Source organism: Desmodus rotundus, chromosome 6 (genome assembly GCF_022682495.2).
Source record: "Desmodus rotundus isolate HL8 chromosome 6, HLdesRot8A.1, whole genome shotgun sequence".
Taxonomy (NCBI): Eukaryota; Metazoa; Chordata; class Mammalia; order Chiroptera; family Phyllostomidae; genus Desmodus; species Desmodus rotundus.
Genome location: NC_071392.1, coordinates 30461309 through 30474151, shown reverse-complemented (window position 1 = coordinate 30474151; position 12843 = coordinate 30461309). Strand labels below are relative to the sequence as shown.

The 12843-nt window shown below is 40.2% G+C and overlaps 1 protein-coding gene across 4 annotated transcripts in view; it reads right to left on the bottom strand.

Moving 5' to 3' along the window:
- Positions 1 to 703: 703 nt before the first annotated feature.
- Positions 704 to 12843, bottom strand: part of HEPACAM2 (HEPACAM family member 2) — a 36523-nt gene continuing 24383 nt past the window's right edge. For 2 of the 4 annotated variants that reach the window (XM_024577155.4, XM_045185213.3), the window contains exons 5-9: positions 10000 to 10125; positions 9892 to 9916; positions 9763 to 9800; positions 8421 to 8494; positions 4992 to 5105 (exon numbers count right to left, since the gene is read on the bottom strand). In XM_024577155.4, coding sequence (XP_024432923.2) covers positions 4992 to 5105; positions 8421 to 8494; positions 9763 to 9800; positions 9892 to 9916; positions 10000 to 10125 — 377 coding nt within the window. Of the gene's footprint in view, positions 1418 to 4991; positions 5106 to 8420; positions 8495 to 9762; positions 9801 to 9891; positions 9917 to 9999; positions 10126 to 12843 lie in introns of those variants that run through there. The other 2 variants (XM_045185214.3, XM_045185212.3) reach the window with 2 other exon arrangements.

Genomic DNA, 12843 nt, shown 5'->3' with positions numbered 1-12843 from the left:
CTTTTTTAATAATTGCAGTATGAGCCATTGTGTGAATCTAATATCATTAACGTCATTTTAAAATCCCCCGGTTGGATATTTGGGTTGTCTCATCCTCTGTTTGGCTGGAACAGAACCTAAAGGGTGGCATCGCCAGGTCAGAGTGTTCGCATGTTTTGTGATTAAACATAAGTGTGTTTAAACATAAATGTGTTTAAACATAAACATGAATGTGATTAAACATAAATATGCATCTTTCGTCTTCAGATCTCCAAGACTCAGATGGCTGCTCTGTCCCTATCCCCTGGGCCTCACTGCATCCTGAACCTGAATGGTTGAGTACTGTCACTTGGTCTACCTGCTTCTCCCTGGGCCTCAGCCCACCTTCCTCTCACAGCTTCTGCAGCCTGGCCCTGGGTTACCTAGCAGTTTTATCTGGCACCGTTTACCTAGCAGTCTTGCATAACGATGATTGTTAACCGGAGTCATTTATTTCACTTGTGAGTTGTGAAATGGTGTTAACTAATTCTACCATGTGGTTTCTAATGGATTTTTCAAAATACAGTAACATAGAAGGAGGAAGACCTTACCAGAATCAACAATTCAATACAGTAAAAATTTCAAGTCTAAAACAAAAAATAGCTATGAGAGAGCAAGATACTTATTTTACTAGTTCTCTATAATCTACACTTTATTGAGTGCACATTGAGAAATAAGGAAAAGAAATCTAATTCTATAATCTGACTTTTATGTAAAATTTTTAGAAGACAAAGGATCAAGGCCATATAAAAGCACAAACAGAATAATTTATTAGAATCCATCTTGTCTTGAACAAAAATAGAAATAAGACTTCAGTGAGTCATTTCCTTCACTGTTTTATGTCTCCAAAAACACCACTGGTGATTGACAACCTAGGAGAAGGCGCAGTCTTGCTTTTGTGACAACCATCATTATTCTGTGGTACAAAGAGCAAGAAGGAAATTTGGGAACGAAGTAAAAAAAAATAAATATAGCAATCTTAACAGTAATGAGCATTTAATACAACAAAATCTGCTGAAAATTTTACAAAGTTTCCACATTTGTAGGTTAGATATGATAGCGTCAGTGTAGATGAAAGTGAAAGTACAGGTTAGAACTGAGGCTTTTACAGAAACTTGATACAAAAAGACAGGTTGGAAAGTCCCAGCCTTTTCCTCCTCTCGGTCGGCGGCACGAAGACTCCCCTCCCAGGGCGTCTCCCCAGCTGTGATCCCGTTCCGGTAGCACTTGCATCCTGTGCGCTAGAAAACCTGCAGTCCAGTTCTACAAGTGACTTTCGTAACGAGCTGGATGAGCTTGATTTCTTCACTGATTCCGGATGAATATACATTTCAACTGTTTTTCCTCAAAACATTCCTTCATCATTCACTCTAGTGTACTGCTGCCCACGAATGCTCACCTGGCAAAGAGATGTTAAAATATGTGACATGCCAGTATTCTGTAAATTTCCAATTATAAAGGGTAGAAGAAACTTACGTCTTTTTATTCTTTTCAATAGCTGCAAATAACATGAGTGTTTTGAGCTAGTTCAAAATAAATTACATTTATAAACTAATGAACATAAAGTGTAAGCAATCACTAAATTCTGTAGATAATTCCCTTTTGAAACTAAAGGTTTACTAACTTCTATGTCCTGTTTTTAGATCCTAACAGCCAGCCCACAGACAGCATTTAAATAAATACAGCCATAAGTTCAACGAACAAATAATTAGTCTGCACACTAGGATATGAACATAGGTCAGTTTACCAATTTGTTAAACACCAGTCCAATTAGGTAATAAACACATGTAGTTACAAAAACAACACTGCTAGAATAGCTAGAGAAAAAAAAATCTTTTGGCTGTCTTGCCTATCTTGGAAGCAACTGTCACATAGAGGTAAAAGAAAGCAGTGAATTAAGAATCTCTACCTGGAGCCGGCACGTTTACTTTGGGAATGGAGGTGGGAGAGATTCACTGACCATAAATAATACTGCATTATTCATGAAATTGATCTTTGCATTTAATTGGACCTAGAGCATGAAACCACAGGCAATCAGGAGAGAGAAATGGTCTTGGTATGTTTAGGCCATGTTTATTCTACCGAGGAATATTTATTCTGCTAAGAACCACTAGTTTTTAGTTAAAATAAGCAAATAGGAACCCACTAAAGTATGAAATCCTTAAAAGAGTGAGTCTCATTGAATAGCACATAGTTAATATCCTGGAAATGTTTGTGGCTTGATTGTAAATAAGTGCAAAACAGTTTGTGATGAAATATAAAGAAAATACACTATTCAGTTGTTTTTTAAATTTAGGATAGGTAACCCAAATCTGTTTTCAAGGAAAATAGTACTGTAAAACATATTGGCTCCCCCTTCAGATGGGTTGGAAGAGAGACAGAGGAGGAAAATTCTGAGAGATATTTGAGAGGAGGGAGACAGTCTTACAGAGGGGGAGAAGGAAAGAGGGGCAGAATCAGAGAGGGACAGCATCAAAGGATGGCGGTAATATAAAGGGGGAGCGCCCCTGGAAGACAAGGACACCCAAAGGGAAACAAGGACTCAGCGGGGAAGAAGTTGGTGAGGGGAGAGAGAGGCTTGGGGGCAGGAGGTCACCAGGGCGGGGCGTGTGGTTGGTGTTCCTGTCCACTCTCCCTGGAAGATGCGTGTCCTCAACAGCAGTTTTGAGCAGTCCTCTGCACGCTTGAGAAAGAGCACTTCTGCTTTACTTTCATTCTTTAAAGTCTGTTTCTGAAGTAGAGGTTTCTATTTCCAAAACGTCGTAGAGATATTGCTCATGTCTGAAAACATCCTAGTTTCACAGGGTGATGGTTTTTGCATTTAGAGATTAGTTTTTTTCCATATGCAAAACCTACTTAACCATGTTGTGTTCTGAAGTTGTAGCTGTCATATTCCACAGTTTAAAATGAGCATTTACACCTTGACTGGTGTGGGCGAGTGGGTTGGAGCATCGTCCTATTGCCTGGAAGGTTAGGGGCTTGATTGCTGGTCAGGGCTCATATGTAGGTTGTGGGTTCAATCCCTGGTCAGGGCATGTAAGAAAAGGCAACCAATCAATGTTTGTCATATTGGTGTTTCTCTCTCTCTCTCTTCCTCTCTCTAAAGTCAGTAAATATATTAAAAAATAAAATGAGCATTTATTTCATTATGAGGAAACATAAAAGATAAATCTCAAGTTTTTATTTGGTTTGCATTCTAATTGAAAAAATAGATATGTAGAATAAAGGACATATAGAAAAACAGATGAATTTAAATAGGAAATAATGTTTAATTGGGTACAATCTTTTTTTTTTAAAGACTTTCTTTTTTTTAAATTTTTCATTTATTTATTCTTAGAGGGAAAGGGAAGGAGAAGGAGAGGGGGAGAAACATCAATGTGTAGTTGCCTCTCACGCGCCCCTTGCATGTGCCCTGACTGGGAATTGAACCACGACCCCCTGGTTTGCAGGCCTGCACTCGATCCACTGAGCCACACCAGCCAGGGCTGGATACAATCTTGAAATTAGAAAACTGACAGCTCTGGCTGGTGTGGCTCAGTTGGTTGGAGCATTGTCCCCAAACCCAAAGGTTGTGTGTTCAAGTCCCAGTCAGAGCACATGCCGAGGTTGCAGGTCCTGTCCAGGGTCAGGGTGCATACAAGAGACCAGATCAATGTTTCTCTCTCACATCGATGTTTCTCTCCCTCTCTCCCTTCCCTCCCCTCTCTCTTAAAATCAGTAAGCATGTCCTCCAGTGAGGATAAAAAAAAATTAGGAAGCAGACATATTCTCAAAAATTCTTCTATTCCTTATAGTAAATAAAGAAAAATATCCCTTAATTTTCTATTCCAAAAAGTAAAGAGGGTTAGGTGTATCATGTTAGAGATTTCTTTTTTTTAATTATCATGGAATTCCACTGTTGTGTTTTACTAGATTAAAATTATGCTTTAAAACAATTTTCTTTTTTCTAGCTTCATCAGGTTCTGCTCCTAATTTACCTGACTCCCTTTTCTCCAGGCTCCCTGGGGCAAGAAGGCATGCATTTATGGGGTCCTCAGAGGCGCTCTTGCCACTTATTCAGTCCTTCAGTGACGGCAGTGCTCCCCAGGACTCAGTCTCTGCCCTGTAAGGTGGTTTCCCAGGCATTCCTCCACTGCCAGCTGTTATTTTTGGTATTTACCCAGAGGTGTGCATGAATTACTTTGCTAGACTGGGTTTCTTTTGCCAGAGGGGAAGTTCCTGTGTGTGGTTATTGGTGTTCTTTTCAAAGTCAATAAATGACACATAAAGAAATGATGGGAGATGATTTGTGGCAGTTATGCCTGCAGGCAGCTGAAGCCCACAAAAAAGGGAAGTTCTTTGCACTATTTCAGAGGGTTGTAGCTTTAGATTCTCTGGACTGGGAAGGTTGGTGATCCTCAGTGGTAGTCCTGAGGTTACCTGGATAAGTGACCTCCTGGCACTGACCTAAGCTAAGGTTTTATGCTCTCGGTACGAGGCCAGTTCTCACTGTGCTTCTATTCGCTTGGGAGTAGACTGCTTTGATTCTGTAAGAGGTGTGACATTTGGCTGGTGATAGTGTTGAACACATTTTGCAGGTTATTTTGTTGTTGTTGTTTTCCCAGTCCTATGTATAGCAACAGATCATTGGCTCTAAAACCAACATAGCCCCTGGAAAATCATCAAGGTAACCAAAGTGGCTTGAGCGCTAGACTGAAGATGGCTTTCAGACCTACCTGTGGATTCACTGCGGGGAAATGCGGGGTTCTGGAGCTCTCCATTTCATCCACTGGCCCGAATGCATGGCCCCAGAAGATACTTGTGTGTTTGCCTGTCTTGTTTCTTAAGATTATTTTCAGGTGGGGAACTATGTACAGAAGCTATACTTTCCCATTTTAATATTTTCCTTCTGAGCCTTACAATAAATTCTGGAGAAAGCAGGGAGCTGAATGCCAAGCCCCTCCGAGGCAGCGTCACCAAAGGCAAGTTCATACTTACTCTAGATGGTCTTGCTGTTGGGCAGGGATGTGCTGAATAACTTCATAAATCGTATAGTGCAGATCTTGCCCTGATGCACCATCAGAGGCTGGAACAGACCTATTGGGCACCTAGAAAATGTGGCACATTAAAAAAAATTAGCAGACTAGTAAATAGTGTTTCCACTATTCTGCACAGTTGAGAACAACTGGAAATAGTTGGGTGGAAAATTAAAACTGTTTATCTTCCCTACAATGTCCATTTCCTCTTTGCCATAGTTCCTGCACTTACCCTATGGTGTTTAGTGTAGCAGCATAGCAGTGAGGTCAGAAGGGGAAGAATAGACAAGGCAATCACTTTTTTCTTCATTTAAGAAAAAAAGTTGGCAGTACTGTAAAGGAAATAGAAGAGAAAGAGAAAATGGCAAAAGAGAAGATATCAGGACAGTTTAGAATCAGGGAGCGTATGTTATTGTCTTTTATATTACATCTCAATTGCCTTTTTCCACCATTTGCTGATTACCTGTGCAAGGATGGTGGAAAAGCAAGACAAAAGCCCTCATCATACTGCAAGTTAGCAAAGACGGTACCAAGAAGTATAGAACCCAGAAAGGGAGATGTTTTGATTTGAACATAGTAATGGGCTCTAAGAACTAAAGGCTTGGAAGAATGTGGAAAGTATAGCAGTGTATTTCTTTGTGGTAAAAACCAACATGTATTTTATTGAAACTGGAATTCATGTTTTGTTAACTCTTATTCCCTGTATTTAATAGTATTTTCTTCTTGTATACACTGCCTTCCAATGATCTAGCTAAAGTCTGGTTCCCCTCCTTATCCCAAACTCCTGTTTTCTTCGTATTTCTGATCACTTTCTATCCTTTACATAGCTCCGCTGAGACGATGGCTTGCTAAGTCATACCGGAATGCCTTAGCTCTATGTTTTCCTGGAAGCTGCCTGTTTTCGTTCTGCTTCTAAAGCTGTCATGGGCAGCCCTAGAAGGTGTGATTTGTCCTATTATTTTTGTGTCAGGGAGATTTTGGTTTACAGATTGTACTTGAGATCAACTCTTGATTTTCTTTGGTGTGGAGGTGTTCAGGGACTATGATAAAAGCAATCTATAGATGATAACTAACTCACCTAACCTAATATTAGAGCTGTCAACCCGTAATAAATTTGTTCATGCCACTGCTTTCTGTCCAACTTCTAAAAAGAGGTGCTGGGTTCACAGTGAAATGTATAACAAGTAGAGAGAGGAGGAGTATCTCATCTGTACCACAACTAGGTGGGAGATGATTCTGATTTTTTAAAACCCGAAAAGTTCATAATTCAATTTATTTCCCTTCTTAACTTCAACTTTCAGATCTTGATTTTATTATTATTTCTCCTTTTCTTTGCCAAGCCATTGCATTTGCTGCTGATCTTCACACATAATTGCCATTCTGGCTCCTGCTCACACAGATCCTCCTACATATGTTCCAGATATCCAGTCCTCCTACATATCTTCTCACCCTCCTCCTGCGGTTGTTGGTGTTGATGTCTCACTTCTTCCCAAAGTGCCTGGCATCCGTGGAAAACCCCAGCTGATCCCTTAGGAGTTGTCAGCTTTGAAGATGGGCATAGCTCCAAATTAAGTTATTCTACTTATGACAAAAATAAGCCAGGCTTTTGATATGCAATCAAAGCACTCATTTCTCTGTCTCATGTTCTTTTTTTCAAATTGTTTATGCTATTAGAGTTGTCCCAATTTCCCTCCTTCACCCCAATCCCCTAGCCTCCCTTCCCACCGTCAATCCCCACACTGTTGTTCATGCCCATGGGTGATATATATGTTCTTTGTCTAAACCCTCCACCTTCTTTCATCCAGTCCCAACTTTCCCACCTTTCCAAGTATCAGTCTCTTCTTTGTTTCTGTGCCTCTGATTCTATTTTGCTCATTAGTTTATTTTGTTCCTTAGTTTCCACTTGTAAGTGAGGTCATGTGGTATTTGTCTTCCATTGCCTGGCTTATGTCACTTAGCATAATAGGCTGTAGTTCCACCCATGCTATTGCAAAAGGTAGGGATTCCTTCTTTTTTCTGCTGCATGGTATTCCATTGTGTAAATGTACCACAGCTTTTTTATCCACTCATCTGCTGCTGCCTGCCTCATGTTCTTGAAGATTGTAGCACTTTCAGCAAATAGAGGTCCTCCCAGTAAAATCTTCAAACTGAGTACTGACTAATCACAAGGCTAAATGTAAAGTTTCTCATGTATATCTCACTCTTTTCTAATGAATTCCTAGGAATAAAAAACTGTGCCTGAGTTAAAAAACTCCTGACTTCAAAAATTTAGTTGCGAGTCTTATCAGCTCTTTACTTTTCTGCTCTCCCATTTATTTAAAAGCCACATCTGCAAGGGGTGCTTTCTGCCATGGTGGGAAGCTGTTCGGAATGACAGGTCCACCAAACATTTGTTTTCGTCTTTTTGGTTGTAGGAGTGAAGGCTGAGCCAGTCCTGTCTGAGAGTGACTAGGGCATTGCAAATCTTTGCAATGCAGTCCTGCCGTTCGCCTCTGATGAGGGTGCTGGCGCTACTGACCCACCCTTAGGAGGATGAAAGCCAATCAGTCCCCCTCCATTACTCACATGGCGTTTTTGAAATAAAATCTGCGGGCAGGACACTTACTGGATGAACCTTACAGTGATAGAATTCTCTGAACAAGTACGGTAACCATCCCTAACAACAGATAGTTCTAGAACACCCAGAAGCAAGCAGGCTGTGGATGGCCCCTTCTTTAAGTGAACTATCACAGAGGAATAAGGAAGCTGAGAAAAGATTGGTCCTACACAAATCTGAGCTGAATAGCTCAGAGAAACATTCTGCATGTCTACAAAAGGCCTTGCTTTTGCAGACTGAAAAAAATGGCTTCAACTGTGTTAAATCTCCCCTCTCACATCTCATGCAAATTTAGGATAAACATAAAGATGTGTGCCTGCATACTTTGGGTTTATATGGTACCTTTCTGCTGAAGAGCATAAGATGCCCTCAGGGGTGTGATCAGCTGTCTTTTCGGTGTCCTCATGAGACGTGAGGGGGCAATGAAAGAAGGCCGAGGAACAGAGAGAGTTCAGTGAAGCGGCAGGCTGCGGTCATTGAAGTGATGCGGCCATTTAAACCAGAGTCTCCTCATTCCCTCTCTCTTCAGTTCCCCTGACCTTCTACTTAGTTCTCTCTTCACTGAGCTTACCAGGCAAAGCATGTTTATGAATTAGTGTAAACTCCTTCTTCATGTCAGCCTTATTTATGAAGTCTAAGAAAGACCCAGCAATGTCATTCAGAGTGAGTAAACGCTGCTGATGGCAATGCAGCCACTTGATCACACTGCCCATGTGCTTAAATGAGTGCTGCTTCCACCCCTGGTGAAGTGAATTCTACTTCTTTGCTAATCAGCCACTAGGGGAACCGACCCTGGGAACACCAGAAGCATCTGGAAAAGCAACAAATTCATATATTCCGAAGTCATCCAAAGCATCTTCATGGCCTGAAATGGGAAACAAATACTACGTATAAACCAAATGCCTCAACTTCTTATCATTGTTCTTAAACCTTTGTAAAACTTATCTTTATTGGCCTCTTCAGGTGGTGTTGGATAAAGCCAATTTAACACTTCCTCATCCCCTGTACTCATACTGCCTCTACACAGCATTGGACATCACTCCTTCTTTAGCTGAGAACTGAAGCTGAATTGGGACAATTATTCTTAAAGCCTGATGTGGGAACAGTATATTAAATATTCAGATAAACATACGTGGCTTGTCCTTTGTAACTGTCAGATACCAGAGATTTACAACCAGCAAGGCTTCAGCTGGCGGTCACAGCAGCTCTTAACCCACTCGTAGTATCTGCTGCGCCCGGCTAGATCTAACAGAGCCCACCAGGACTAGTGGGAATGAATAACTAAGTACAGCTGCCCATGCCTAGAAAAGGCAACACGGTATAATGTGAAGGTCAGTAAAGTCTCATCTGAAAAATGACGGGAGTGAGCTGCTTAGGAGGAGCCAGATGGTCTCCCTGGGATCTTTCCCAGCTCCGACTAGATAAAAGAAAGGAGTCCCATATTTGCCAAGCGTCCAGGCATCATATCAGGCACTCCACCCACATCATGTATTTAGTGCTCCTAGCAACCCAGAGGGGAGATTAGTATCTTTATTATATAGATGAGGAAGTTGAGGTCAGGAAAAATAATTTCCCCAAGGTGACCTTGGGGGAAAGTAGTATATATGGGAGTAAAACCCAGCTCCATGCAACTCCAAGTCCCATTGTTAACTTATAACAACTCAGTAGTGATGGCAGTGAGGAATATTCTGAGGACAAAGAAGCAGCAAAACTGGCAAGCTGCCAGCATTGTATCTGCCTTTGGAATGAACAAAGTGAGGGAACCCTGGGCATTTTCAAAATAATAATAGGGTCAATGGAATAGGATTCAGCAGAACTCAGTGATGGTGGGCAAATGACTTAAATCTCCCTGAGCCTTAGTTCTCTTGCCTCTAAAGTAGAGTTGAGTGCCTTTCACTTTAAAAGGGCTTATCTTATAGCCTTGTGTGACTTACGTAAAACTGATGCAAGGGATAGCATTTTGTAAAGTGAGGGCACTGTTCAAAGGTAAGGGACTTTAGTATTCTATCAATATTAGCTTATGTGGATTCTATTATGTCAATATTACATTATATATAATATTAATATCAAAAATATAATATATAAATTAATGTACATTACATTGATAATAGCCCCTCTCAGCTTGGCCATTACCTGAAAATGTTCGTGCTTTTCTGTATTCTGTTTCTGGCCTAAAAGACAAATTGGCATTTCTGTCAGTCTTAACAATGGAGAAAGACACATTTAAGAAAAAAATTATTTTCATAGAAACATATGCATTACCTGCCTTCTAGCTTCTGTTTTATAACTAAAATCAAGAAAAAGAAACACAGTAAATACTTTATAGTACATATATAAAGCCATTTAATTTTTTTTCTAATTTTAACCTACCTTTGTAGGGTTGATACTTTTTCCATAGGAGAAGAAAACACATGGATGTAATCAAAAAGAGTGATATTCCGGTTATGCTTGCTAAAGGGGGCAATGATTTCCCTTTTTGTGCAAGCTTCTCCAATCCTAAATGAAAGGACAAACACAGGTTTAATATTTTTATTGAAGATCAGTAATAAATTGCCATATAATTCAACTTGTGCATACTTTATTTTAAATGAGACACCACTGCAAATATACTTATGAGAGAGTATGAACGAGATGAAATGAAAGGAATGCACTTATTTTAGAACACTCAGTAGACGCTCCGAGACCATCCATGATTGGAATGTGGTGGTGAGCTGCCCCGGGTCACACTGATGTGTTGTGCTAGATACAGCAAAGAGCTCACGTCACACTTTTCTCCTTCCTCTTCCTCTCCCCCTCCTGCTCTTCTGCCTCCTCCTCCTCCTCCTTCTACTGTCATACCTTTAACAGTGTTTGCCACCGTTTAACTTGCATCTGTTTGATCTTGTTTTATCCAACATCCCCAGATGCTAGGTTCTTCCCTCTCTCCTTCCATCTCACTCTTTTAATTCAGGTGTGTGAATTTTCTCTAGGGAGGTGCTGTATAATTAAAGGTGTGAAAGGGAAGGTATTTATTGTAAATACACTTTACTAATTTTTGATCAATAAAGAAATTTCATTCTTACAATAGAATGTGTGTATATTGTTAAAATATTTAAAGTTCCACCTTGTGACTAAGATTCCCTTTGTTTTGCAAGTCATTCCTTTTATCGGTATTCCTGTATAAAACATAGTGTAATATCTGAGTGCTTGCTTACAATATGTCAGGCTCCGTTCTAAGAATACATGATACATATTCACCCACTAAATATTCACAATCTTATTAGGGAGCTATTGTTCTTATCCCCTTCTACAGATGAGGAAGCTGAGGCTTGCCCCAAGTAGTTCAGGTAAGTGGCAGAGTCCAGGGCGACCCCAGGCTCTTGACACTTTGTGCTGCCTCACTTGGAGGTCATTTTAACACAACTTACTAACCAGGGCAATGTTAATGCTAGTTCCAGACTATAAGATGTTTAGTTATAGAGTTACTGTACTCTATAAAGTGGGAGGCAGTTTAACCTCCAACCAATGGGAGTAACAGGTGTCTTTCACTTTATCATGGGACTCGGATATTGGTGTGGAAATGAATCATAGAAGTTGCCTGTCTCGGTCCAGCTTAATGTGGGAATGACAGTCGTGGCACCTCACTTCTATCCCACAGTGGTGAGAACAGCCTGGAGAACGTGGGTGTGGTGAAGGCATGGGGGCCACTTGGCTCAGCAATAAATATCCAGCCTGCACCCTGTCATCTTTGACCATGGAACCTCTGCTGAGGACTCCAGCAGCCAAGATGAGGAAGAAACCTTAATCTTTCCCTTCTTTCACTGTGGACCTATGTGCACTCCCTTGGCTTTCCACTTAAACACTGTCATTTTTCATCTTCCAGAATCTTTTTACAATGTAGTATAGATCATATATATAAAACTCCATTAAAAGGTCATGGAAATCAATCTATCTCTTCTAATTTTCCTATGCAATGCTGTTCATATATTCCTTTAAAGTCTTTAAGAGTTAAGCAGTTTGTTCTTCATTATTAAAAGTCTTTACCATCTCAGATGAGAAGTTTGTAAATTTCTGGTATGAATTCAAGGAATTGTGTCCCAGCCTTTTTCTTTTAAAATGTTCTTTTTATGGGATTATAGTACCTGTGTAATATTTTTGCCTTTAAACAGATTTCATTTTTAAGTATATTTTATTGATTATGCTGTTACAGTTTTCCCAATTTTTTTCCTTTTGCCCCCCAACCCTGCCCCATACCTTCCTTCCCTTCAGCAACCCCCCACCCCCTTAGTTCATGTCCATGGGTTGTGCGTGTAAGTTCTTTGGCTTCTCCTTTTCCTATAATATTGTTAACAGATTTTAAAACAGATTTTAAGTTAAACTCTTTTTAACTCTGGGTGGAAGAAATAAATGCAGGGTGGTTTAAAATGAACTAGAATGACAACTTATTGGTTCTACATGCAGTCTAGATAATCACAAACTTATTAGGATCGTTTTTCCTCATTTTGTCCTTGTTAATCATTTGTAGAACAGTTTATATTCTCCCAGTGTTAGAAAGCTGACCCTTTAGTTGGGAACTACTTTAGCACTTGGGTGATCTCCTTGAGAAGTCTCAGCCTTTCTTCAGGCATTGTGCTCCTGCTTCTTAGGTGTGTCCTCTCCAAAGAGCTAGACAGCTTTGGGTGAGCCACTTGACTCTGAGGGTCTGGATTTCCACGTTAGTAAAATGGAGGTTAGCATGATTGAGTTTTAAGTTCTCTGTTGCTCTGCTATTATATGATTTGGGGCAGCCAGAGAGTTTGGCATAAAGTCTATTATGTAAATAGGACACTATATCCATTGGCATGCTAATTACTGAGTCTCAAAATAGTTGTGTGCATATATACATATACATGTATATTATATATATACACACACACAAAAGTTACAATTTTTAAAAAGACTTTATTTATTTATTTTTAGAGAGAGGGGAAGGGAGGAAGACAGAAACATCAATGTGTGGTTGCCTCTCACACACCCCCTACTGGGGATCTGGCCCACAACCCAGGCATGTGCCCTGACTGGGAATTGAACCTGTGACTCTTTGATTTGCAGGCCCATGCTTAATCTACTGAGCCACACCAGCCAGGCTGACAAAAGTTATAATTTTTACTGGTATAAAGGGTGTGCAGCACATAATTTAGAAATGATAATAAAAATGTCAATACTCTTTATTTTTAATCTCCTATGTAGCTAATT